This window comes from Mesoplodon densirostris, chromosome 18, assembly GCF_025265405.1.
Source record: "Mesoplodon densirostris isolate mMesDen1 chromosome 18, mMesDen1 primary haplotype, whole genome shotgun sequence".
In the NCBI taxonomy this organism is placed as follows: Eukaryota; Metazoa; Chordata; class Mammalia; order Artiodactyla; family Ziphiidae; genus Mesoplodon; species Mesoplodon densirostris.
The window spans coordinates 43735492-43763158 of record NC_082678.1 but is presented as its reverse complement, the minus strand read 5'-3'; the positions used below and the strand labels follow the sequence as shown (position 1 = coordinate 43763158).

The 27667-nt window shown below is 49.7% G+C and overlaps 2 protein-coding genes across 3 annotated transcripts; one reads left to right on the top strand and one right to left on the bottom strand.

Moving 5' to 3' along the window:
* Nucleotides 1–1404: 1404 nt before the first annotated feature.
* On the bottom strand, nucleotides 1405–14131 carry TP53 (tumor protein p53). Its single transcript, XM_060081214.1, has 11 exons — nucleotides 13978–14131; nucleotides 5744–5845; nucleotides 5585–5606; nucleotides 5238–5495; nucleotides 4610–4796; nucleotides 4417–4529; nucleotides 4077–4186; nucleotides 3598–3734; nucleotides 3437–3510; nucleotides 2902–3008; nucleotides 1405–2340 (listed from the first exon to the last, which is right to left on the bottom strand). The coding sequence occupies exons 2-11, from the start codon at nucleotides 5815–5817 to the stop codon at nucleotides 2259–2261; spliced, it is 1164 nt and encodes a 387-aa protein (XP_059937197.1). The 5' UTR covers nucleotides 5818–5845; nucleotides 13978–14131; the 3' UTR covers nucleotides 1405–2258.
* Nucleotides 14132–15054: 923 nt separating this feature from the next.
* On the top strand, nucleotides 15055–27518 carry WRAP53 (WD repeat containing antisense to TP53). Of its 2 annotated transcripts, XM_060081409.1 has the most exons (10): nucleotides 15055–15657; nucleotides 15808–15906; nucleotides 16386–16497; nucleotides 25161–25249; nucleotides 25449–25539; nucleotides 25649–25781; nucleotides 26345–26553; nucleotides 26760–26863; nucleotides 27008–27142; nucleotides 27257–27518. In XM_060081409.1, exons 1-10 carry the CDS (start codon nucleotides 15254–15256, stop codon nucleotides 27501–27503), a joined length of 1623 nt encoding a protein of 540 aa, XP_059937392.1. In that variant the 5' UTR covers nucleotides 15055–15253; the 3' UTR covers nucleotides 27504–27518. The 2 variants fall into 2 exon arrangements, with proteins under 2 accessions (XP_059937392.1, XP_059937393.1); XM_060081410.1 differs by lacking the exon at nucleotides 27008–27142.
* The last annotated feature ends 149 nt before the right edge of the window (nucleotides 27519–27667 follow it).

Here is a 27667-nt window from a genome sequence, read left to right as displayed (position 1 = left end):
ACTGGCTAGATTGTCAGAGGAATGAACACAACCATAGGGGAGGAAGTGAGCAAATGGGACCAGAGAGGTCAGGGACTCATTGGAGGTCACACAGCTTAGTAGAGCTGGCCTGAAAACCCAGGACTAATAATTCTGAGACCAGTAATCTATCAGCTCACAAAGGGATTGGCAGAGCCAGAATGGATCTGCTTTCTGAAGTAGTACAGCAGAAATAAAAACAGAGCTAAGGACACACTCGAGAGAAATGCTGAGCATAGGGGGGTCCTGGACACTGGTCAGAAAGAGAGCTTCAAGGTGACCTGTCTACAGGAGTGAGAGGATGGAATGAGTTTCAAGTGCTCTGGTTTGCCAAGGGCCCGGCTGGTGGGGAGAGATGGCAAGGTTAAAGATCTCTAAAAGAGGTGGTTCTGGGTCTCCTGGGGAGTGTTTGGCATTCCCCAGCAGGGAAGAAAAAAGGTGGTTTTGAGGCCAGGGAGGGCGGGTGGCTTCACAGCTGTCTGGGATCCTCGGGGTAAGCCAAGGGACTCCCACAGGCACTTTAAGCCAGGTTGAGAGGACAGTGGCCCCAGAAGCCCCTTTGGATCTTACTCCCCTCTCTCCGCCCCCAGGGTGGCAGGATGAGCCACGTCCCCACTGTCTGGCCATCCCTCCGAGCATTGGCTCGGGCAGCAGCGGGTGATGGGGAGAGCTCGCCCCCAGCCCTCCTCCTTGGAAGCTGGCAGCACTGAGGGACAGAATGGTTGGGGAGAGTGCTGGGTTCCCCAGGCTCGACTCTCCTCCCTACCCCAAGAAGCCCTTTGAAAGGTTTTCCTGGCAGAGTCTAAAGCTTCAATTCATTTAGCTGGCTGGCATGAGGCCCGGATGAGGGGATGCTGGGAAGGCCCCAGTCCCACATCCCAGCCCTCACCTTAGTCGCCCCCACTTCCTGGGGACCCCAGCTGGCAGGCCTCCCCCTGCTCTCCTCGATCCATTAGCACCCGCCCTCCTTCCCCTTGGGAACCCAGGTATCCTGCCCCTTTCCCGTGGAGCAGATGGCCACCCCAGAGGCTCAGGCTTGCTAAATCAGACATTTAAATCCCATAATCCTTGGTGAGAGGCTGAGACGGGGCAGAAGCCCAATCCTAGAAGCAGGAGCAGAAGACCTTGTGCCAGCCCTGGCAGGAGAGGAGGGGGGACAGTTGGTTCCCGAGTTATGAATGGAGTCACCCCTTCCCTTATTGTCATGCAGCCTGCGGACTGACCCAGTCTCCAGGCTTTGTTCTCCTCCCGGAACCCAGGCGCTGGGCCCCCCAAACATGCTCCCTGAAGACTCAGGTGGCTGCCTCCCAAACGCACCCCCTTCTTCACCCCTGCACTGTGGGCCCCAGGCACCCCGCACTGGCACCGATCTCTCAGACACACAGGTGGTAGCAAAGTTTTATTGTAAAATAAGAAATCAATATAAAAATGGGATATAAAAAGGGAAGAGGAGGGGTGCGGGTGACAAATGCAGATGTGCCCTGCAGAGTACAAAAGAAATCTGCCGGGGCATTTGGGGGAAATAAAACAGATCTCGGTAGATACACCAGGGATGGAATCCTCCAGGACGTGGGATAGGGTGAGATTTCCCCTTGGGTGCCGAGGTTCGCCAAGACATTAGATAGGCTTTGGCAGGGCCGGGAGCGGAGGGACTTGGAACTTCCTTCCCCTTGGCCAGCCATCCAGGCACAGAAACTATCAAATCATCCACCAAGGGGGACACAAAACCAGCACCCACAAAGGCACTAAGTCCCAGACATCACGTAATAAAAAGATGGTTTGGGGGTCAGACATACATTATTTCATTAACCCTCACAACAAACTCCGTGAGGTAGGTATGATTATCAGCATTTCGTAAATGTGGACAATCAAGTTCGGAGAAACTCAACAACTTAAGATAGCTTCCCTGGCTAGTATGGTGGAGAACTGGGCTTCCAACCCAGTATGGCTGGTTATAAAATGTTCCTCACACGCAGGAACGCTTTCCTACCTCTCTCAAATGCTCCCCACAGTAAAAACCTTAAAAGCTAAGCTGGAAGGCCCCAGCTACCTCCCCAAAAAACCACGCGTGCAGGCCAACCTCTTTAGCAGAGCCCCAGGCCAAGCAAACGGAAGAATTCCACGGTGTTTTTGAGGCACACCTGCCCCAAGCAGAGGTTTAAGCCCCTGAGACCCAAAAAATGGCAGGGAAGGGGGGAACGAGGGTAGGGGTGTCAATAGGGGACAGGAAGCAGAAGATGTCAGTCTGAGTCAGGCCCTTCTCTCTTGAACATCAGTTTTTTATGGCGGGAGGGAGACTGCCCCTTCTTAGACTTCAGGTGGCTGTGAGGAGAGAGGGGGAGGGGAGATGACATCATCTGACTAAGAAGCTCTGGGTCCCTCTTCCTGGACCTGGGCTTTGAAGGGCCTGAGGTGGGAGCAAGGAGAACTTAAGTTAAAATGGTCACCACCAATGGCAGACATGCTGACTGAGCACCTTGGGGTACTTGTGGGTATTAACCTCTCAGTCTTCCCTTATCCCATTTGACAAATGAGGAAACTGAGCCTGGGAAGGGAAGTAACAAGGCCACACAGGACTCCTCAGTACTTTGCAGGGCGGAGGATCTGACCCCAAACTCTGACACTGTGTCCTATACTCCCACAGTTATCAGTCCCCTATTTGAGACCCTAGCTCTGAGGGTCTAGGGGTTGTTAGAAATGGCAAAGAAATATCCATGCCCCTGGACCCCCGGAGGCAGGAAAGTAGAGGAAGACTAAAGAATGTCTGGGCAGGGCTGGGACCCGATGGCAGGGTCCCAGCCTTTTACCTTGAAGGCAGGATTAGAATGGAATCCCATGGTTTTCCAACACAGGAAGGCAGGGGAGGGGAGCCGGGTCACTCACCTAGAGTGAGCCCTGCTTTCCCCTGGCTCCTTTCCAGCCTGAGCATCCTTCAGCTCCAAGGCCTCATTCAGCTCTCGGAACATCTCAAAGCGTTCACGCCCACGGATCTGTGGCAGGGAAGGAAGGGGATAAAGAAGTATTAGGCAAAATCATAGAAACCGTTTTTATGCTCTCTTTAACAATTTTCTTTTTGGAAGAGTCTTCTTTAAAATGTGTGTTAAGGTACAAGCTGGCGTTTGAAGTTAGGCACAACCAGGAGCCATTGTCTCAAGGCACCGCTGCCCCCTGATGGCAAATGTCCTAAATACAGGCAAAGCAGTCAAGAAGAAAATAGCATTTGGACTGCTAGACTTGAAACTTAAATCTGTCAACCCAGTAATATTAACTACAAGAGTCAAGGCCATGGACAGGGGACAGGATGGCTAGAGAAACTGGGCTTAACCTCACATCGGCTACACTTATATTTTTTCTTCCCTTATCCAACCCCCATTGAGTGGTGGCAAGAGCCTGCATCTCTCTCTCCCAGACTTGGTACCTGAAGAGTGAAATATTCTCCATCCAGTGGTTTCTTCTTTTGAGGTGGAGAGGAGCTGGTGTTGCTAGGCAGTGCTGGAAAATAGGCAAGGAAAGGTGAGAAAAGAGTGAATCTTGGGCAGAACTGCACCCTCTCTGCCTCCTCTTGTCCTGCCTGCTTACCTCGCTTAGCGCTCCCAGGGGGCGGCTCAGGGCAAGACTGCCCCTTCTTGTGGAAATTTTCTTCCTCTGTGCGGCGGTCTCTCCCAGGACAGGCACAAACACGCACCTCGAAGCTGTTCCGCCCCAGCAGATTACCACTACCCAGGTAAGAAGAGGGAAGCAGAAGGCAGTAAGGAAGGTGGGCCCCGCCTCCCTGTTCTCCTGTAAACCAGGCCCCACCTACTCCCAACCACCCCCATCCTACATGGACCCTAAGGTCCAGCTCCAGGAAGATTGAGAAGCCACAGGCTAGAGAGATCCCAAAGCCGGAGAAAAGAGAACTGGGAGGGAGCAGCAGAGGAAGTCTACCAAGGGGATGCAGTGAGGAAAAGATGGCTGGTAGCATGGAAGAAAGTGGTGAAGGGCAGAGCCCAGGGGACAGAGAGAGGCGGAGGTTAGGAAGGAGCATGCCAGCGTGGAGGGCGGCGTGTTGTCCCTACTTGGAATCTTCCAGTGTGATGATGGTGAGGATGGGCCGCCGGTTCATGCCCCCCATGCAGGAGCTGTTACACATGAAGTTGTAGTGGATGGTGGTACAGTCAGAGCCAACCTGGGAGAGAGCACAGGCCCCAGGTGAGGCTATGCAGCCCCAGGGAAGCTGTTAGCCTTTGTGAGCCTCGGTTTCCTCAGCTGTGGAATGGGGATAACCCATCTGCTCCGCACACCTCACCGGGTTGTGGGAGATCAAGGAAGGAGAAAGCCCTCCATCTCCCACTTGGATGGTCACTGACAAACCCCTCTGGCCCCCTTCCCCCAGAGACCCCAGTGGCCAAACCAGACCTCGGGCGGCTCGTAGGGCACCACCACGCTGTGTCGGAAAGTGTTTCTGTCGTCCAAATACTCAGCACGTAAGTTCCCTTCCACCCGGATGAGATGCTGAGGAGGGGCCAGACCTGAGAGCAATCATGGAGGAATTAGGGGTTTGGGGGCTCCGGGCACCAGCCTTGCCCATCCACAGCCCCCCGCTGCTCACCGTCGCTATAGTCAGAGCAGCGCTCGTGGTGGGGACAGCGCCTCACAACCTCCGTCATGTACTCTGACTTCTTATAGATGGCCATGGCACGGACCCGGGTGCCGGGCGGGGGTGGTGAGCTGACCCACAGCTGCACCGGGCAGGTCTTGGCCAGCTGGCAAAACAGCTTGTTGAGGGCAGGGGAATACTGGAGGAGAAGGAAGAATGAATGGAAGGTCAGGGGACAAGTACCTAGGGGTCAAATGAACAAACACTGCATTAAGTACCGACTGGAAGCCATGTCCTGTGGGGGGAGGGTAGCTAGAGATGGCACGGTCGGGCATCTATATCCCAGAAGCTTACTTACAAAAGCCAAAGAATGAATGAGAATGAAGAAAAAAAAATAAAAGAATGGCCTCATGACAGATGCTGAGAACGTGATGGGAAGGATGAAAACCCAAGGTCAAGGGGGGAAACGCAACTTTGGGACTGGGGTCAAAGGTCATAGACTAACTAGGTAAAATGTAAAAAGACTGACAAAAAGCCAAAGGCTGAAGTGGAACCCTAGAGTTCCGTACAGAGAAACCCTGGGGCACAGGGGCCATGCATCGAATTGTCACAGGGAAGCCAGCCCTTCAGGGCCACTGACCGTGCAGGTTACAGACTTGGCTGTTCCAGAACGCAGGAAACCTAGATGGAACCCATAGCTGCCAGGGTAGGTCTTCTGGGAAGGGACAAAGGACGACAGGGGCCAGGAGGTGGCTGGTGCTGGGGCGGCCGGGGCGGGGGCAGCTGGCGCAGGGGGCTCTGGCATTTGGGGGGCTTCATCTGGACGTTCATCCAGCCAGTTTGCGACGTCTTCTGGGGACAGCAGCAGGTCATCCACGGCTGGGGAGAGCTCAGAGGACTGTGGACAGGAGAGACAAGAGTCAGAAGGCCAGGTTTTCAGCCCCCAGCTCTGCAGCCCCTGGGCCCTTCTCGCAGCCCAGTCCTTACCAGAAGGTTGTTTTCAGGAAGCCTGAAAAACAAGAGCAGAAAGTCAGTACTGGTTTTTGCTTCCCACAGGTCTCTACTTAGGGGGCTGGGGACTCGGGTGGGGCAGGGTTATTAGAGGCTGAGCAGTGAACCTGCCCCTCCCTCCAGACCTCCACTTACAGTTTCCACAAGTCTGAAAACGTCTCCTGACTCAGAGGGGGCTCCACGCTGAGTTCTGCCTGCGACTCCTCCATTACAGCTCCCTGGGAGGCAGTGTGGCCACTGCGGGGAGAAAGGCGAGAGGATCCAGTGTGAGACATACCCCAGCCGAGGGTCACCTCGCCCTGAGGCGAGAAGGAGCCCTGTGCACAGACCACGCCAGGGTGGTGAGGATCTGCTACGGGGGCAGGACTTCCCCAGAGCCCAGGCTGCGGCCTGCCCCTCTCCTCACCACGCAGAGAGGGACTTCCAACCCTCCCACCACTGAATCCAGAAGCCTTCCTCAGTGTCTACCTATTTCTGCCCTCCTTTGTGGTAATAAGGCTGAAGCAACTCTCAGCCCACTCCCTCCATCTGGGGGAAGATACCTCCCCTGACCCGCCCATTCCCCACCTGCACCCTTGGGACGGCTCCTCACCCCTGGCTTACAACTCCCTCAGGACCCAGGCCCTGCCCACCTCTTTGACCTCATCTCCTAGCACCCTCTCCTTTCTCTGGTGCTTGAGCTCCACTGGCTGCCCTGGTGCCAGAAAGGCTGGGGACCGCTGCTCTACTGGAATATAAACTTCCACAGGGCAGGGAAGTTGACTTGTTCACCAGTTATCAGCATAATGCCTTGCACCTGGCTGGGCTCAATAACTGGGGTGAATAAGTGAATCGTCGTACCTGGGCCATGAGTGGTTATAAGCAGTCAAGGGAACAAGGGGGACAGAGTGGTGGCTGCGGTCCGGGCCATGGCCCTGCCGCCATCGTCTCATCTCTCAGGCCAGCTTTCAAATGGTTTCATCATGCCCTCTTTCTTTCTTTTTTTTCTTTTTGTTCCCAGTTCATTTCCCCGTATATTTATTCTCGGAGTAGTGATTTTTGAACAGGTGTTCATCTCTTTAGAAATACCTGTGCCATGACCGCAGACTACTCAGATTTCTTTTTGGCATTTGGTGGCATATGATGGGGAAAGTGATGAGTTGTATGACAGGAGAGGTACAAGGTGAACCTTAGAGTAAGTAAGACTTTATGCATAGTTCTTTTTTTTTTCATGTGTGAATTCTTTTTTTTTCACACACACACACACTGTATTTTATTTTGACAAGAGATAAACAGACTGACACCAAGCATTGTAAATGGATGACCACAACAAAAGCAACAATGATTGCAAGTACCAAACTCGAAACACAGTCATACTATGTCATAATATTGACATTCAGTACAGGAATCCTCCACTGTAACAGCTCCTTTACTTTGCAGTGAAAATTGATTTGTATATCTTTTGCCTCTGAGTCCTTGTGGGATTTTTTTTTAATTCAAACAGAAGGTCACAAAAATTATAATCATCCTTATCAGTTCACTCAGCCCCATGTCATTAATTTTTTTTCATCTTGATCTTTTGTTAGCACCATGCCCTCTTTCTTGATGCCAAATTTATCATCAGCTTTGCTCAGAAACACGCCCACTGGAACAGTTCCTGTTCAGTACATTTTTCCCCCGCTGTCTCAGTGGCACTGACAAACACCTCCCGCACCACGCCCCCCAAGCAAGCAGCTCTTTTCTCATCTCCCTTAAGGTTCACCTGCACCTTTATGTTGATACAGAACCTGCTTTCCTGTGTATTTAGAGTGCAAAATCCTTTCATGTGGGTTACCTTATCTGTCCCGATAACCACACCTGCCTCTTGACAGGTGAGAAAGTCTCACAGAGGTTAAGTGACCAGCCAACAACACACACAGGTGAGTGAATGAGCTTTTATGAAAAATGACTGTTCGAAGGTCTAGGATTAAGAGGCTTACTTCATCACAGACTAACCTGCAGAGCGCTCATTTGTAATCAGTTAAGTCTGATGGTGCAGATTTTAGCTGATGAAAGTCCGCCCACTGAGAGGTTGGCAAAGGGCCTCTTATCATAACTCCCAAAGCTGATGGGGGATGGACTATGAACGTGCATGGAGGAAGGCAAGAGGGGACAGCAGCGGGACCCCAAACATTTGCCTTGGGGGGAAGGACCAGGGTTCCCCCTGGATCGATGATCAAAACAACTTTGAGACTTTTATGGAAAGGAGGCTCGTGTCAACAGAGGTGGGGCTCAGAAGTCAAAAGCCCTTGGTTTGATGTTGTATTGTCACTTAAATTTGCTGCATGACCTCACTTATCTTAAAGCTCCCATGGCAAACGTGGCAGGGCATGGGCTCTGGAGGCAGACAGGCTAGGCCTGCATCCCAAGCTCACCATCTAATAGCTGTGTAACTTTGGGAGGTTGCTTAACCTCTCTGTGCCTTAGTGTCCTTTGCTCTAAAATAGGGCCCCACTTGTTATGGGAAATATAAAGAGTTGAGAAAAGCACCTAGCACTTAGAGCTCAATAAATGCTTCTCTTTATATGATTATCCCAATTTTATTTGTTCTCTATTATTGTTAGAGAGTGAGAGCTTTGTGATTGCGAGGGGGTGGGGCTTTTGGGGTCCTGCCTGCATTCATGCTAGTTCCCCTCCTTCAGGCAACTCTGTTTAGTAAACATGCCAGGAGGGGCTGTCCTGGGATGGTGGGCCAAGGTCTCAGTCCCACTGCGGGGAGACAGCCCCATGGACATAGGAGGTCTCCTTCTCTCAGACCTCGGCAACAACTGAATTCTCAATGTTTCTTTCTCTAGGAAACCTCTTCACAGTAGGTACTTCCCATGGGTATGAGCATCAGGGGGCCATGATGGTTGTGCGAGGCAGAACATTTACACTGGCAGCCCTGGTGGGAAGGCAATAAACTCAGCTGGAACCAAAAGGAGGGGCAGGTCTGATGGCCATCATAACAATGGCCTATCATAACAATGGCGGCTGTTTATATAGACCTTATCTGGATCCACTGCTTTCAGTGGCTAATCTCAATCCTCTCAAAAAGCCAGTAAGGTAGGTGCTATCATCAGAAGAGAGGAACTGAGGTTAAAGGAATTACCCAGGCTCAGAAAGCTCCCAAGGGGCAGGGCCAGGGATTTGAACCTGGGCTGTCTGAAGCCACACCCAAGCTCTAAATAATTATGCTCCTCTGGCTCCACCCAGAGTCTGATGTAAAAAAATTTTTGGCTGAAAACTATGTGATTGGGCAAAAAAAAAAAAAAATTGATTCTGGGAAGAAATAAGGCAGCGAAAACACGTACATTTTACTACTCCGCAAAACCACTTCTAGGTGGACGCCCTAGAAAAGTGGTTGCAGGGGGCAACAGAAGGAGTCTTGCACAAAAATATTCATGTCGTTGTTCCTAATGGCAGGTGACAAGAAACAACCTTACTATCCATCAATAGGAAATAGGTAAATGAAACGTGGTGTATTCATTACAGTGGTTTAGGGAAATGAATTATCTGTATATGTAATCCAATACAGCTCAGAAACATGTTGGGTGAAAATACAATTTGCAAGAAAAAAGCAAAACACAGTAATTTGGTTCATGGAATTTAAAAATATAAAATGACGGACTTCCCTGGTGGTCCAGCAGTTAGGATTCCGGGCTTCCACTGCAGAGGGCACAGGTTTGATCCCTGGTCGGGGAACTAAGATCCAGCATGCTGCGTGGCAGCACAGGGGGATAAAAACAAAACAATATATATACATATATATAGAAATATGAATATATATAATGACTATTGCTTATAAACGTGTATGTAAAAGTATGAAAGACAGGCAAGAAGAATAAAAGTTCACAAAATCTATGATAGTGATGGTCTCAGGGAGAGGAGGATGTATGCTTAGGGTGCTGAGGGTAAAGTCAAAGGGGGTTTTAGCTTTATTAACAAAGAAAAATTTAAAAAGATGGTATCCATACATTACTTGTATAATTAAAATATGGACAAAAATAAGACAGAATGTTAAGTGTTAAAATTATTTGGTGGGGATATGTGTTATGTTACTTTTGTACCTGTATTTTTCCAAAATAAAAAAATATCTAAAAATGAAAAATAAATAGAAATTATGGAAAATTTTAACCATATAAAAAGGTAAACAGAAAAATATCCCAAGTACCCATCACACAGCTTCAAGAATAATCAACATTCTGCCTTTTTTGTCTCATCTATACCTCTAGCCACTCCCCACAACCCCACAAATGTTTTTGAGATAAAACTTACATAGGTTGAAAGGGCATCATACTATTTTGATCACAAAACTTGACAAATTTTGATACAGCTCTGTAACCCACCCCTACCAAGACAAAGATGTTGTGTTCTCTGAAAGTTTTATGTTCAGGACTATTAACCATGTCAAATTTACTGTTGTGTATGGTGTGAGGTAGATGTCAAAATCCATTTTTCTGCTTCAGTTGTTTCAGCACTGTTTGTTGAAAGACTTTCCTTTCCCAACTGATTCACTTTGGTGCCTTTGTAGAAAATCATTTACCATATTTATGTCTTTTCCCATACTCTATTCATTTTTTTTTTTTTGCGGTACGCGGGCCTCTCACTGTTGTGGCCTCTCCCGTTGTGGAGCACAGGCTCCGGACGCACAGGCTCAGCGGCCATGGCTCACGGGCCCAGCCGCTCTGCGGCATGTGGGATCTTCCCAGACCGGGGCACGAACCCGTGTCCCCTGCATCGGCAGGCGGATTCTCAACCACTGCGCCACCAGGGAAGCCCTGTCCTACTGTATCTTTACAGTAATCTTGATATCAGGTATTTTAAGACCTCCAACTTTGTACCACTGCTTCATTTCGGAATCAGCTTGTCAATTTCTACAAACAATGTTTTAAATCATTGAGTTAAATCATTCTGAAGAGTACAGACACCTTAACACCAATAAGTGTTCTAATCCATGAATACGGCATCTCTCTGTTATTTAAATCTTCCTAAACTCTCTCAGCAGTATTTTGCAGTTTTCAATGTGGAGCTCTTGTCCATCTTCTGTTAAATTTATCCCTGAGTATGCCGTGTTTTTGACTTTGGATTCAAGGTTGCTATTATATAAAAATACAATGTATGTATATTGCCTGTGAAACTTGTAACTTTGCTACAATCACTTATTAGTCCACATAGTGTGAAAATGAATTTTCTATTAGGACTTTTTGTGTACACAATCATACCATCTGTGAATAAAGCAATTTTATTTCTTCTTTTCCAATTGTTATGTTTATTTCTTTCTCTTGCCCGGTTAAGACCTCTAATTTACAATGCTGAAGAGGCCAGAGTCAAATCCTTACCTTAGAGGAAAAGCATTCACTCTAGTCTGTCACTATTAGGTATGTTGTTGATGGTAACTTGATTGGGGGTGCACTGTATCAGACTGAGGAAGTTTCCTCTCCTAGTTTGCTGGGAGGTTGGTTTTTCTTTTAAAATCACAAACAGGTGTTGCATACTGTCAACAGCTTTTTATGCATCTATTGAAGCTGATCATAGGATTTTTACCCTTTAATCTGTTGATGTGGCAAATTACAGATTGATTTTTGAATGTTAAATCAACGTTGCAGTCCAGGGATAAACTCTACTTGGGGACGATATATTTATCATTTTTATATATTACTAGGTGTGATTTGCTAAAGTTTGTCAGGTTTTTGCATATATATGCTGACAGCATTACACTGGCCTCATAAAATGAGTTGGGCAATGTTACTTCCTCTATATTCTGAAAGTTTATGTGAGATTGGTTTTGTTCCTTCCTCAAGTATTTGAAGTGAAGAACAAAGGATAGGAAATACCACTAAGACAGCAGATTTAAACCCAAATGTAACAATAATTGCATTAAATGTAAGTGGACCAAGAGCTCCGATTAAAGCAATTCAGTGGGGAAAGGAAGGCTATTTCAACAAGTGGAGCTAGAACAACTGGATATCCATAAGAAAAAATAAAACAGAACCTTGACCTCACATCATGAAAAAATTCTTAATTAATCAGGTAATTAATTATGGCTCACAGACCTAAGTGTAAAACCTAAAATTAGAAGGTTCTAGAAGAAAATATATGAGAAACTATAAGAGAATATCTTCATGACCTTGGGCTAAGATTTCCTAAACAGGTCACAGCAACCACTTAAAAGAAAAAAGAATCTTCTGCTCCTCTTAAGAGCTGTTAAACAAACAAGCAAGCAACAGGTCAGGAGAAAATACATGTATCTGACAACAGATACACTCTTCCTATCCAGAATGTACAAATAACTTCAACACCTCAACAACACAAAAAGCAAATACACCAATTTTAAAAATGGGGAAAAGACTTGAACAGTCTCTTCACATATAACACAGAAATGGCCAATAAGCACATGCAAACTGTTGAACATAGTTAACAGAGAACTGCAAAATGAAACCACAGTGATGTGCCACATCAGAGAGACTGACAAACCAAATCCTGAGACAGGATATATCCTGCTGGTGGAAGTGTAAAATGGTACAACCATTTTGAATAATTAAAACTTTTTAATAGAATTTAAAAAATATATAGATCTACTCCTCACTCTATGACCCAACAATTCCACTCCTAAGTATTTATCCAAGAAACATAAAATCATGACTACAAAAGTAATTGTACAAGAATGCTGATAGCAGCTTTATTCAAAATAATCTCAAATGGGAAACAACTCAAAGGCCATCAAAAGGAGAATGCATAAACAATCGATGGTTTATTCATTCAGAGGAATATATTAAAATAAAAAGGAGCAAAATACGGATACACTGATACATGCAATAAAATGGGTGAATTTCACAGATATAAGAAGTTCTCCAACAGGCAAAAATAATCCATGGTGACACAAATCAAAATAAAAGTGGGGAGTCAAAGACAGGGAAGAAGCAAGAGAAACTTGTATTTTGATAGGCGGCGGGTGTAAATGCTACCCCTAATTTAGAAAAAAGCACGCAAGTACAGCGCACAGTGTCTGGTTCGTAGCAGGTGCGTGGTAGGTGACCGCGCCCTAAACGATGAAAATGCGGGAAAAATGGATACGGGTCCGACTTCGCGCGGGGTCCGCCGCCTCCCGCAGGCCAGAACTAGCCGGGACTGGAGAGCTGCACAGAAGACCTCGGGCCCCGCCCCTCTCCAAGCCCCGCCCCATCCGCTTCAAGACGTTCACTCTGCGTCCGAAATGGGAATGGCTCAGCCCAAAGCCGAATACAGAAGAAATCGTTTCTCCGCCACAAACAAACGACCCATCGTTACACTCTTTTATCGTTTAATGCTCAGATGTACCCATTCTCGAAAATACCCAGGGTCTGCCCTCAGACACTTAAAAGAAAAAAAACCAAACCATCCCACGCAATGGTAGCGTCCGCCTGGTTAGCAGTCGACCGGGATGGAGCACACCATTCAAAGAGGGGGGAGGGATTGAGGTTTGCATGAAAACGAATACCTTTTCCTTTCCAAAAGCGGTAGCTAAGTAGTCCAGGAGGGGAAAAAAAAAAGAAAAAAAAGTAAAGGGGGTTAGCAACCTCCCTCCGCAAGCAATAGGAACTAGTCTAAAAGACCTTTTCTCTTTCTACTTCCCTCACATAGGGTGAATAGTGGTCTGTTCCGAAAAAAGAAACCGGAAATGCTCCTACAAGTGGCAGAAATGTAAATGTAGAGTCAAACAATAACAGGACTCCCGGGCCTCTCAGGCTGAGTTAGTTCTGCCGGGCTTCGCGGGCAAATCTCTCATTTAGCACGTCCCACTTCCACGACTGACAGTCTTTAACCGGATTTTCTCCTTCTAGCGGAGCCACGGGCCATTTGGAAAGATCACTCCAGGAAGGACAAAGATCCGGAAGTTATGGGACCATAGCAGCTTGGCCTTCCCGGATCACCCCGAATAACCACTTCGGAATGGAGCCCGAGGTTCCACTGGGATGCCAAACGCTCTAAAATCCCGAGCCACGAATCCCCAAAGTTCCGAGATCCGAAAGTCTCAGACCTTGATGCTTTCTGCGTCTTATTTCGGAATCCCCCACACCCTGGGATGGGGTGGTGGTGGTTGAAAGAACCCCTTAGGCCGGCTCAAGTTTCCCCAAAGCCCCACTCCCCCGCCCAAGTGTTCAGCTTGGAGTTCGGTTGGTCCTAACATCCCCATCATCTACACTCGGGCCTCCCAATATTGCATTCCTCTGTTGGTGCCGTTAGCCAAGCTTGCATTCCCCCCCAGAATCGCTAAGTCCCCAATGCCCCGCCCCCAGCCCCCAGCCCCCTCTATTCCCGCGAGCTGAAAATACACGGAGCCGAGAGCCCGTGACTCACAGAGGACACATGAGGCTCAGTCAAGAGCTTACCCGAAGCTCAGGGGAGCGTGTCACCGTCCTGGGATGCACGCTCCGAGGCTGGACGCCAGGTGGCCCCGGACCCCAGCTACTACCTGCGGCCAGGATGGTAGCTCTGGACTTTTGAAGAGCTCAAAACTTTTAGCGCCAGTCCGGAGCACGTGGGAGGGGAAAATCCCAATCCCAGCAACCCTCGCGAGGTTCCTGGCACAAAACTGGACAGTCGCCATGACAAGTAAGGGCAAGCAATTCCCCTGCGGGCGGAAGCGATGGGAACTGAGATTAGGAGAGGAGATTGCGGGGAGAGTCAGGATTCTCGCAGTATTGGTACTGTAGCTACTGAGAGTTTGGGGTGGGGAAGTTCGACGAGCCAGAGCCGTGAGGGCACAATTGGTGGAAACCATTTTGGTAGAATTCTGTCACTGTGTCAAATATGAAGGTGAAAGGAAGAAAGGCTTTGCACTTGTCATTCCCTCTGCCTGGAACACTCCTCTTCCTAAATAGCTGGATAGTTTTTACTCAACAGCTAAAATGTCACAGCCCCATCACTTTCTGAAATGATTTGTTCCTTGCCTTGAATACACAGCAACCTAAGCCTTAGGAGGGCGGAGACCTTGTCTACTATCTTATTCATTGTTGTATTTCCCAGTGCCTAGTACAGTACTGGGTAGCAAGTAAGAGTTCAGTAATAAATATTTATTGAATGAATGAAAAGAGACGGAGGTCTGAAGAATTTAGCGAATGAGATGCGAAAGAGGCTTAAAACCAAACATAGCGCTAGCGCCCTCTGCAGGTGGGGGAGAGGAGTAGGTGCTTTTAAGAATGATCGCAGAAGACCGCAGGGGGAGCTCAGGCACTTCTCGCCGAGGCAGAAGCCTTTGGACTACAACTCCCAGCAGCCACTAGGAGCCCCAGGGCTTGATGGGAACAGTAACCCGTGACCTGTTACGTCCCTGCCCTGTCCCTCCGTGGGTCCCCCGCGAAGTCTGATCCGGGATGCGGAGGTCCAATGGAAAGGTGTGCCCAAATCCCGCGAGAACAGGTGGCTCGTAGCCACCGAGCAGGCTGAAGAGCGCCGTGCTTTCTAACGTTGCAGTTCCGCAGTTCTCCTGGCCTTCTGCCCCCTCCCGGGGGAAGCAGGAAGGCATCGGTGGGTTTCTCCAGTTCTGCATCCGGATCCGTGCGAACTTTGAAGGGGTCTCGGCCGTTCCGCGGGCCCCGCAGCTGGTAGCCGGTGGGAAGAGGGCTGCTTGGCCGCGGCCAATGTCTTCCGCGCTTCCTCTGCAGTATGAAGACACCGGAGGCGCCGCTGTTAGCTCCGGACTGCCTTCCTTCAGACCGGGCCCCAGCTCCAGCCCCTCTCTCTCCTCAGGCTTCCCCGATGGATAAAAATACGGACCCTGAACTGATGCCACCGACACCCGATGGCGATGATCCGCCCCGGGTGTCCCCAGATCCCATGGCTGTCTCAGCTGTGTCCCAGGAGCTGGAGGAGGGGGACCCAGCTTCTCTCTCCATTCCCCTGGAAACAGGGTTTGGTATTCCTGGTGGGTTGAGCCCTCGAGTCGAAGAGCAAGAACTTTCTGAAAATGTGAGCCTTCCTGCAGAAGAAACGAACAGGCCAGAGTTGGGGCCCGGAGAAGACGTGGAAGGTGTGTCTGAGGAACCCGCTCCAGAGGATGAGGGATACACGTAAGTGGTGATAGCAGGTGGCTCAGGAATCTGTGGAGATTGGAAGTGTGAGATATATCTTATCCGCCAGTCTTCAGCCCCACTTCTCCAGGCCCATTTCCACTTTGCTTTGGTGAACCCAGGTTTGTTGTTCCCCCATCTTCCTTCCAGCGTCTGGAGCTACAGCTTCTCCCAGGTACCTCGGTTTCTCAGCGGTTCCTGGTCAGAGTTCAGCACCCAACCTGAGAACTTCTTGAAAGGCTGTAAGTGGTAAGTAAGCATAATGGGGCAGGGAGATAATCACGCTCAGGATTTCCACCTTAAAACACCCCAGTTATCTGGGAGAAGGATCCACCATGGTGGGAGAAGGAGTAAGAATTTCTCTGGATTGAGTTTAAATTTCATTTGTGGGCTTCCCTGGTGGCGCAGTGGTTGGGAGTCCGCCTGCCGATGCAGGGGACACGGGTTTGTGCCCCGGTCCGGGAAGATCCCACATGCCGCGGAGCGGCTGGGCCCGTGAGCCATGGCTGCTGAGCCTGTGCGTCCGGAGCCTGTGCTCCGCAACGGGAGAGGCCACAACAGTGAGAGGCCCGCGTACCACACACACAAAAAATTTCATTTGTGATTGTGTGTCTTCTACTTTCTCAGGGTCTTGGGGGTGCTTACCTATACCAGAGGTCAGCTCAGCCCTAGTCCTACACGTGGAAAATACAGGTCTGTCCAGCTTTCTAACTCTTTCCTACTCCTAGGGCCCCTGATGGTTCCTGCATCTTGACCAATAGTGCTGATAACATCCTGCGGATTTATAACCTGCCCCCAGAGCTGTACAATGAGGGGGAGCAGCTGGAATGTGCAGAAATGGTAAGGGTAGGGGCTAACTGTGCCCCTTCATGAGACACTGTGTGTTTAATTCCTTCCTGTAGATGGAGAAAGTACAGTCCCCATGTTTCCTGTTCACAGGCAGGACATTTCACCATGAGGTTCCACAGGTAGCATTTTCTACCCTGAATTCTGAAGTCATTTAAAGAGGTGTTTGTCCTTCTTTAGTTAAGAATATGTGTTTTCCATAAAAGAGTAGTGGATTTCTCACGGTGGTTTTTAATTGACTTATAGGTATTTATTGAATGACTACCAGTGTGTCACTTACTGTGTTTGGTGTTGGGATAAAGTAATGAATGTGACAGATGAAGAGCTGCTTTGCTTTCTTGTATGGGACATAGACAACAAACGTAAACCAATACCTAATCAAGTTCATTACAGATTATAATAAATGCTACGAAGGAAATCAACAGAATGAGGAGAGACTAACTAGAGGATGCCGCTTTAGATAAAATGGTGGGTCAGGGAGGGGCTCTCTGAAAAAGAGACATTTGAGCTGAGACCTGAAGGATGATGAGATCAGTCATGTGAAGAGCTGTAGAAAGAGCGTTCCAGGAAGAGGCAAAGATGCTACAAAGACCCAGAGCTGGGGAAGAGCTTTGTGTGTTCAAGGAACAGAAAGAAAGCCAGTGTGCCTGGACCAAGGCCCGTGAGGGGGAAAGCGTGGTGAGGGTGGAGAGGTGGCCGGCAGCCACATCTTGTCAGATCTTGTGGGTAGGGCATTTGGAGTGTTTTTGGGGGAGCCGTGGGAGAGATTTTAAAAGAGAAGAGCAAAATGATGGCTGAATTTTGGAGAATAGATTGTGAGTGGGCAAGAGTGGAGACTCATTAGGAGGCGTTTATCACGGTCCAGGCGAGAAATAATGTTGGCTTTGCTAGGGTGGTATCAGGCGAGACAGATGTGGGTGGATTTGAGGTATATTTCATAGGACTTGGAAGTCAATTGGGTGGATGGGGGTACAGTTTACTCAGAGGATATGAAGAGGTATTGGGACAGAAGTCAAGGGTTTAGGTACTTTATTTATTTTTATTTTTTAAAAATAAATTTAGGGCTTCCCTGGTGGCGCAGTGGTTGAGAGTCCGCCTGCCGATGCAGGGGACACAGGTTCATGCCCCGGTCCGGGAGGATCCCACATGCTGCAGAGCGGCTGGGCCCGTGAGCCATGGCCGCTGAGCCTACGTGTCCGGAGCCTGTGCTCCGCAACGGGAGAGGCCACAACAGTGAGAGGCCCGCATGCCACACACACACACACAAATTATTAATTATAAATAAATAAATACATTTATTTGGTTTTGGCTGTGTTGGGTCTTCGTTGCTGTGCACGGGCTTTTCTCTAGTTGCGGTGAGCGAGGGCTACTCTTCATTGTGGTGGCTTCTCTTGTTGTGGAGCACAGGCTCTAGGCACACAGGCTTCAGTAGTTGTGGCACGTGGGCTCAGTAGTTGTGGCACGCAGGCTCTAGAGCGCCGGCTCAGTAGTTTTGGCTCACGGGCTTAGTTGCTCCGCGGCATGTGGAATCTTCCCAGACCAGGGCTCAAACCCGTGTCTCCTGCACTGGCAGGCGGATTCTTAAGCACTGCGCCACCAGGGAAGTCTGGGCTTTTAGGTACTTTAAATGTGAAATGTTAAGCTAAGGAGAGACTTTGTGAAGGGTGCTAGGGATATACTTTGGAAGCGGGAGAGCATGTCGATGGTATCTTGTGTCTTGAGAACGGAGTCAATCTCAAGAGAGAGTGTAGGTGGACAAAAAGGCTCAAGCAGAGCCTGGAACACTCCAGCGCATGGAGGTGGGTGCAGGAGAAATGATAAAAGTGGAGGCAAAGAGTCATGTCTCACGTTGTTGAGAGTGAGGGCAAATTTAGAGAATGACCCAAGAAGACATAGTGACCTTGACGAGAGCACTTTCAGAGAAGTGCTGGAGGCAGAAGGTAATTAGGGTAGGAGGAAGAGAGAATTCTTTGGAAGTGTTCTTCTGTGAAAGGGAGCTGAGAAATGGAATGGTGACCGGAGGGAATGTGGGGCTAAAGAAAGATGAACAGGATGCTTCTGTGAGGTCAGAATTACCCCGAAAGAGAGGGAGCAATTGCTGCTGTTGTCGGGGATGGTAGCGAAGTCCCTGCATGGCTGGGTGAAGACAGGATCCAGAGCACATTGAAGGACTAGACTGACAGGCGCAGAACCCTTCCTTGCCGTGGGAAGAAAGGCAGAGGATGCGTTCAGAGGCAGCTGTTTGGTCGTGGGAAGATTTGGGTGTCTCTGTCTCTTGGCTTCTCAGTGAAGCATAAAGGGGATGTTATCAGCTAAAGGCAGAGGGTTGTGGGGAGAGAGCAGAAGGTGTGAGATGATCGGTCCTGGGGAGAAGAAAATCAAAACCACCAAGGAATGCTTGGTGTAGAGTAGCACTGCTATCCTTTGCTCAGTGCCCACTAGAAATTTGTTGTCAACCATGTAAAGTGAGACCAGTTAGCATGGTTGTGCATCTTCCCCCAGTAAGTTGACTATAGTTTCTTTGTTTGTAAAATGAGGATGATAATAATAGACCCACCTTATAGAGTTGTGGTGAGGATTAAAAGAATTAGGGTAGGACTTCCCTGGCGGTCCAGTGTTACAGATTCCATGCTTCCACTGCATGAGGCACGGGCTGGATCCCTGGTGGGGGAACTAAGCTCCGGCACGCTGTGTGGCACGGCCAAAAAAAAAAAAGAATTAGCGTAAAGTGCTTAAAGTATTGCCTGGCATGTAGTCAGTGTTCAGTACATGCTAGTTGTCCTTGGTGTTAGTTGGATGCAAGCATGGACTAGAAGGAATAGGAGGTCTGGCTGGGGTTTGCCAGGAGAGAAGGACCAGGGGTGTTTCGAGAGTGTCTGCAGGGGTCCACCTGTTGTGCTTGACCAGAGTGTAAAGTGGGTAAGAAAATGGATTGTGAATGGGTTTCTGATGAAGCTGAACAATTGTAGTGGAAATGGCAGAGCAAGGGAGCTGGGTGGGTTGGAGATGGTGGTCAGAGATTGTAGTGATGAGTCGACTGTGGGAGTGGGTCCCTGGTGTAGAGTGAGGGCCGCGGCCGTGGGTGCTAAGGAAGTCAGGGAATGGCAGAGGCCAGGGTGTTGGGTGTTTTTATTCATTCTTTCATTGATTCATTCATTCAACAAGTTTTCATTGCGCTCACTCTATGTGCCAGGCCTGTTTTAGCTGCTAGGGGTCAGTCAGGAACAATACAGACAAAAGTCTGTGTCTTTGTGAAGCTTCTATTCTAGTGTGAGAAACAGGCAATAAAGAAATAACACAGTGAAATACATATCTGACAAGTACCACGGAGAATGATAAAGCAGAGAGGAGGACTGGGGGAATTCATTGCAATTTTAAAAAGGGAGGTTGGGGGCGTTCCCTGGCAGTCCAGTGGTTAGGATTTGGTGCTTTCACTGCCATGGCCCCGGGTTCAATCCCTGGTCGGGGAACTAAGATCCTGCAAACTGTATGGTGCAGCCAAAAATAAAATAAAAATAAAAAGGGTGGTCGGAGAAGCCTTCACTATTCAGGTGACATTTGAGCAGAGATCTGAGGGAGTCAGGGAGTGAACCAACGTGATATTTTGGGGAAGAATATGCTGGGCAGAGAGAGCTGCAAGCTCAAAGTCCTGGTGGAAGTGCACGTCACCAAGAGTCACAGTATTTGTGTGGAGTGAGAGACCGAACCAGGAGATGAAAGTCTCAGTGACGAGGGAGGGAGACAAAAACAGGGAGCTAGTGTGATGGCAGGAACTGCAGAGGAGGTGAAGTTTGGAGAGGTGAAAAGATTTGGAAATGACCTTGATGTTTGTACTGAGGAGGGGAGTCAGAATGAAAGACATTTCAGCCTGAGAAGGCCACAGCGTTGGGCAGGTCCAGGTGGGTGGACAGGGCATTCTGAGAAGATGCAAAATAAGGGAGTTTGGGCTTCCCTGGTGGTGCAGTGGTTGAGAGTCCGCCTGCGGATGCAGGGGACACGGGTTCGTGCCCCGGTCCGGGAAGATCCCACATGCTGCGGAGCGGCTGGGCCCATGAGCCATGGCCACTGAGCCTGCGCATCGGGAGCCTGTGCTGTGCAACGGGAGAGGCCACAGCGCTGAGAGGCCCGTGTACCACAAAAAAATAAATAAATAAATAAATAAGGGAGTTTGAAGGTTCTAGAGTGGGAATTTCAGAGGCCAAGAGGTAAGGATTTGGGGGGCAGGGAGGAGTGTGGGATTGGGGCCAATCAGGGAGTGTGTTGAGCAGCGAGCAGGTGGTGGTGAGACCAGATGGCCCAGAAGCCTGGGACTTCTTTAGTGCCTGAGGTTCGTGGGAGTGCCGGTCTTGATGGTGAAAGAAGGGTGCGTTCCGGGGATGGTCCTGAAAGCCTGCCTAACCTGCATCTCTGTGAGATCGGAGGCTGCAGACACGTGAATTCTGTGTGCAAGCTGTCAGGCACTCCTAGCCCTGGTTCCTGGAACAGAAACCAGTGGTGTCCAGAAACCAGGGCTGGGTGGGCGTGGCACAGCCAGCCTGAACGAGTTCAGGAGTAGGGATAGTCAGAGGAGACTGGAAACGTGACAGGTCGAATATTTATTGTACACATTCACTTGAGAGAAATGAGAATGTTAAAAAGGGGAAAAAGGTGGGAATTCCCTGGCGGTCCAGTGGTTAGGGATCGGTGCTCTCACTGCCGAGGGCCCAGGTTCAGTCCCTGGTCAGGGAACTAAGATCCCACAGGCTGCGTGGTGTGGCTGAAAAAAAAAAAGGGAAAAAAGTCATTGTTACCTACCACTCTACAAGATTCAGCCCTTTAAGTTTTTCTACATTCTTTCTAAGCTCTGTCCAAGTAAGTACTGGAGCTCTCTGTGTGGTCGTAACTCTTTGGTAGATGGTTTTGTACCCTGTTTTTTCTTTTAAGAATCATATCGTAAATGTTTTTCACGGTGCTCCAGTGTTCATAGTTATGCTTAATGGTGTATGGTATTTCATTGACTGCCTATGATAGTTTTCTTACCTGTTCACCTGTTTTGGACTTTTGGGTTGTTTCCAGGATTGTTATATCATAAATTATTTTTCAGTGAACATCTCCATGTGTTTTTTATTTATTTATTTATTTATTTATTTTTTCTTTTTGCGGTATGTGGGCCTCTCACTGTTGTGGCCTCTCCCGTTGCGGAGCACAGGCTCCGGATGCGCAGGCCCAGCGGCCATGGCTCACGGGCCCAGCCGCTCCGCGGCATATGGGATCCTCCCAGACCGGGGCACGAACCCATATCCCCTGCATCGGCAGGCGGACTCTTAACCACTTGCGCCACCAGGGAGGCCCTCTCCATGTGTTTTGATGGAGATTCTTCAGAGAATCAGAGAAATTTTACAAGTAAGAAACACCCTAGGTGAGAGAGAATCAATATCTTTTTTTATGTCTTGTGATGCAGATAGTCAATTTGTTTTCGAAAGCTTTTTGTGCTGCTTATTCTTTTTATTATTATTATTATTGCTGTTGGCAATATGAATGTACCAATTCTATTATAGCCTAAATACCTAAATACTCATTAGGCATTTTCATTTTTAATGTCTGCAAGTTTAGTATGGAAATGGACACCATTTGTATAGGTGGGGAAATTGGGGGAGGATATTTTGGGGTATTTTTGTACATCTGTGTACTGCTTCTTCCCACCATAGTTTCCCAATTCCTCCCCTCCCTTCTCCACCTTTTCACAGAGCTTTCTGCAACTCCTGTTTCTAACTCCCCACTTCTTCCCTGAGTACTCTCTGTACCCCGTGGCTCTTGCCTGAGGCTTTCCCTTTCCTGTACCCTCTCTGGGAGAGACTGCATCCTCTGTGCCCTACATATCTCAGGTTGGAGAGGGAGTGTCCTCATTCCCAAATGCTATATCCAGACAATTGCTCTTTCACTTTGTAAAAACTTTTCCTTTGACGCTTATGCTGTCTGATTCTCCCTAACTCACCGAGGACATTGGCACCTCATAGCCTTCCTGTGTACCCCAAGTCCTTCCACCATCTTGGTGACCTCAGGTATCCAAACCAGAAGCCAGGGTCTCCTCTTTTAATCTTCCTTTTCCCTAACCCCCATGTCCAATTAATTACCAAATCCCGTCAAGTTCTCGTGGTCTTCCTAATCTATCCACTTCACTTGACTGCCTCTGTTTTAATTCAAGGTGCTATTATTTGGGGCCTTATGTTATTGGAACGGTCTTCTGTTTCCATTTTCCCATTAAAACATTTTTTAAAATTTAATTTATTTATTTATATTTTTGGCTGTGTTGGGTCTTCGTTTCTGTGCGAGGGCTTTCTCTAGTTGCGGCGAGCGGGGGCCACTCTTCATCGCGGTGCGTGGGCCTCTCACTGTCGTGGCCTCTCTTGTTGCGGAGCACAGGCTCCAGACACGCAGGCTCAGTAGTTGTGGCTTACGGGCCCAGTTGCTCCGTGGCATGTGGGATCTTCCCAGACCAGGGCTTGAACCTGTGTTCCCTGCATTGGCAGGCAGATTCTCAACCACTGCGCCACCAGGGAAGCCCCATTAAAACATTTGACTGCTGATTGTACACTAGGTGTTGGGGAAGCAGTGGTGAGCAAGACAGACATGATTCCTGCCTTCTCAGATGGGTACGCTGTAGCGTGGAGGGCACAGAGGGCTCTTGGAACGTGGAGCAGGGCACCTGGCTCAGCTCGAGGGGTTGGGGAGGCTTCCCAGTGGAGGAAGTGTCTAAGAGACCCAAAGGATGATTAGGATTCAACCAGGAAGAGTCACTGGGGGAAGTGAAGGCAGACTATTCCAGACTTGGAGACTAGTGTGCCTGAAAGTGTGCAGTTCAAGAGTGTAGGGGGTTGGCATCTTCTAGGAACTGAGAGTCAGGATGATGGGACGTGGAGCTAATGCAGGGATGAGGGAGGAGCCTGGAAAGGTGGGTATGGGGTAGACGCCTGGTAAGGGAAGCCTTCATAGGAGATTGGGTTTTATACCGAGGGTTTTGGGGAGGCATTGCAATGTTTTAAGCAGGAGAGTGACACTGTACAGGATTCCAGGGGCCTCAGTGTGGCTGCAGGGTGGAGAATGGAGGGGCAGATTGGAGTGTGGGGTGCAGGGAGGCTGGGGGAACGTGTAGAAATGCTAGCAAGAAGGCAGTGGCTTCACGTGGGATTGAAGGCAAGGGGACAGGTTCAAGCGAACCTAGCGGGTGCAATTGGCAAGCTCTGGCCTTGGGTTGGACCAGGAGAGGAAAGGGAGTGAAAGGTAGTAGTAGTCAAGGTACTCAGATTTCAGGCTTGAGAACTGGGTGGGGAGCCCAGGAGGAGCAGCAGGTTCACAGGCGGCAGAGGCTGGGTCTGTTCCAGACAAACTGAGTTTGAGGACCCTGTGGGATGCCCCAGTGGAGCTTTCCACCAGGCAGTCGGATGCAAGGGTTCAAGGTGGAGAAGTGGACCCTGCCTTCACGGCTCGGTGACATCACCCGAGGGCCAAAGGGGTGACGTCACCTCGCCAAAGGACTGGTATCCAACTGATGTAAAGATTTCCTTCAAGTCAGTAAGAAAAAAACAACAACCTAGGAGAAAACTGAGCGAAAACTATGAAAAGGTGCCCTTAAACACAAAAATGTCTAACTTCACTGGTTAGACATTGAGAAACGCCAGTTTATATCGTAATGAAATACCATTTCACAGCCTTCAAATTGAGAAAAATTTGAAAGTCTGACAACACCGAGAGGATGCGAGCAACAGGCGCTCGTACACGCTGCTGGGGGGAGAGTAAATCTGGATGAGCACTTTCGGAAAAACGTGACATGATCTAGTAGAGCTGGCAGAGTGCAGACTGTAGAGCCCCAGTGATTCCCTTTTAGCAGAAACTGCAGAGAAACCCTCCCACACGGGTACCAGAATGTTACAGCACACTAGCCAGAAATTGGGAAAACACCAGTGACTGTCAGTAGAGAGGGATGGGTGAGTGGAGCGCTGTACAGCAGGGAAGATGCATGAATTTGAGCTCAGTGTGTCACCGTAATCTCACAGTCGCGGTGGGATGCATACAGCTTGCTACCATTCATATTAAGTTTAACAGCACGCAAGACCATGGTATATATTGTTTTTTTCTCTGTCTGAATGTATTCCTAAAGAAATACATGAGAGTGATAAATTCAGGATGGTGTTTACCTCTGAGGGAGGGTTTCAGTGGGAAGAGGTTTTAACTGTTTGGTAAAATATTTTGTTTCTTAAGCTACGTGGAGGACTCACAGGGTTTGTTTGGCTTTGTTTTAATACTTCTTTGCTTGTTTGAACTGTTCAATAATTTTTTTTAGAGGATCAAATGGCGCCTGGTAGGCACTCGGTAGATATTTGTATCATTGGTTGGTTCTTTGTTTCTGGGTTGGGAATTTACTTGTTTCTTCCTCTCTAAGTGTTGAAAAAGCAAAAGGGTAAATCTGCATGGCTTTTGGTGGCCCAAGTCTGATGTTAAAGTCTGAGCTAAACCCTGAACTTTGAGATCAAGATCCTGTTCTTCATATTTACCCCGTCTGCCTTCTCCTACCTGGTTAAACGCCCACAGAGCATCTCCCTGTGCCATAAAACTGCTAGATTTCCGAGTGGGCCTCCTTTTCCCGCCAGTGACCCAGGCATCCCCACATTTCTGTCCAGGCTCCCGTCCTTCGAATGGTGGAAGGCGACACCATCTATGATTACTGCTGGTATTCTCTGATGTCTTCAGCCCAACCAGACACCTCCTAGTAAGTGATGTCTTTCGCCTCCCCTCCCCGCTCCCCCCATTTCAAGGGGACCCTCCACTGAGAGAGTCGGGGGCTGCCAGGGGTCTCGGGAGGAGGAAAGCTTGCTGTGCCCTTCAGATGTGAGCTGAGAGGGCCGGTCAGTTGGCTTCCTCCCCTTCCTTTGACAGCACTGGGGCCTCAGTGTCCGTGTCTCTCTCAGTGTGGCCAGCAGCAGCCGGGAGAACCCGATTCACATCTGGGATGCCTTCACTGGAGAGCTCCGGGCTTCCTTTCGCTCCTACAACCACCTGGTAGGGACCTCCCCGCCCAGCCCCAGGGCTCGTCCTGGCCCAGCTCTCCTTCCTTGAGAACGGCTGAGGCTCTTTGCTAGGCCTATTTCCAGCCCTTTCCCGCCCCCAGGACGAGCTGACGGCAGCCCACTCGCTCTGCTTCTCCCCGGATGGCTCCCAGCTCTTCTGTGGCTTCAACCGGACCGTGCGTATCTTCTCCACGTCCCGGCCTGGCCGTGACTGTGAGGTCCGAGCCACGTTTGGTAAGCAGTCTGCGCCTCTGAGGGAGGAGGAGAGAAGAGGGCCCAGCCACATGCAGAGGGGCCTTGTGTGAGCCAGGGGGTCACGTGCAGGGGTGAGGCGGGGGTCACATCATCCTCAGTACAGACCTGTGGGGCAGGTTGGGCCCAGTGGGCAGGGAAGAAAACAGTCTCAGGGAGGGGACGAAACTTTACCTCTGGGTAAAGAGCTGGTTCACTCCTGAGCCCACTGCCCTGTACATTTTGATCTCCAAAATCTTGGTATCTCCAGGAAACTGGAGGTAAAGCTGATTCCCTTTTCCTATAAGCCTTCAGCTTTCCAGCCCCTGAAGGAAAAAAAGGTTTGAGAGGGAAGAAGTGGGGCTTGGGCCTTTAGGTCCTTTGCAGGGGATAGAAGGATCTAGGGAGCATCAGAGGTCTTCATCTTGCTTAAAACGAACGGGGTGGGGGAGGCACTGAGTCCAGCACATGGGCTCTGGGACGGGAGACAGAGGTGCACCTCTGATTAGCGTGGTTAATGCCAGGTGCTCTTGCCCTCTCCCCGACTTTGTTCCTTCCCTTTCTAGCAAAAAAGCAGGGCCAGAGCGGCATCATCTCCTGCATAGCCTTCAGTCCAACCCAGCCCCTCTATGCCTGTGGCTCCTACGGGTGCTCCCTGGGTCTGTACACCTGGGATGATGGCTCCCCTCTTGCCTTGCTGGGAGGGCACCAAGGGGGTATCACCCACCTCTGTTTCCACCCCGATGGGAATCGCTTCTTTTCAGGAGCCCGTAAGGTAGGGATCATGTTCTGAGATCCCAAAGCAGGGGGGTAAAAGGCAGGAGTGGGGATGTAGTCTGTGCTGTGTTGGGAGATGGGCATGGGAAAAAAAAATCAACCCAGCTAAAGGAGTGCTTATAAAACTGGAGGGAAGCAGGCATGTGTTGGGAGTGGGGGAGTGGAGGGTGGAAACGATTCCAGGCTCCTGTTCTTTGTCCTTAGGATGCCGAGCTTCTGTGCTGGGATCTCCGGCAGCCTGGGCGTCCCCTGTGGTCCCTGAGTCGTGAAGTGACCACCAATCAGCGCATCTACTTTGATCTGGACCCGTGAGTGACTGTGGGTCCTTCCTGCCCAGGGTCTTGATGCCCCCAGGGATGCCAGAGCCCACCTGTAGGGTCCCAGCCCCTGACCGTGAAGGGTTCCTGCCCCAGGTGATGACCATGCCAGCAAGCCTTCCCTCTCTTCCCCAGGAGTGGGCACTTCCTGGTGAGCGGCAGCACTAGCGGGGCCGTCTCCGTGTGGGACACCAGTGGGGCTGGGCATGAGGGGAGGCCGGAGCCAGTGCTGAGCTTCCTGCCCCAGAAGGACTGCACCAATGGCGTGAGGTCATAAGTTAATTCTACAGATGTGGGGGCTTGGGTTGGGGAGAAAGGTAAAGCCCTGAGGGAGCAAGCATCCTAGCTCATGGTGTGACTGGCACCACCCATCTCTCCCTACAGCCTGCACCCTAGTCTGCCTCTGCTGGCTACTGGCTCCGGTCAGCGTGTGTTTCCGGAGCCCACGGAGAGTGGGGACGAGGGGGAGGAGGAAGTGGACCTTCCCCTGCTCTCCATGCGCCACGTCCACCTTGAATGTCAGCTTCAGCTCTGGTGGTGTGGGGGCGGCCCGGATACCAGTGTCCCTGATGCTCACCAGGACGAGAAGGGACAGGGAGGGACAGAGGGAGGTGGGTGTGAGTTTATATAAAAAGGTTTTATATGATATTAGAGTCTTTGTGTCTGTTTGGGGAGGCAGATGATGGAGATGGGGCCGGGAGGGGTACCAGTGGGCTCCCTGGTCCAGCAGCAGTGGGGACTGGCATATTGTTCCTGAAACCAGGGTTGAGAGGTGGGACTAGGCGGGAACCAATG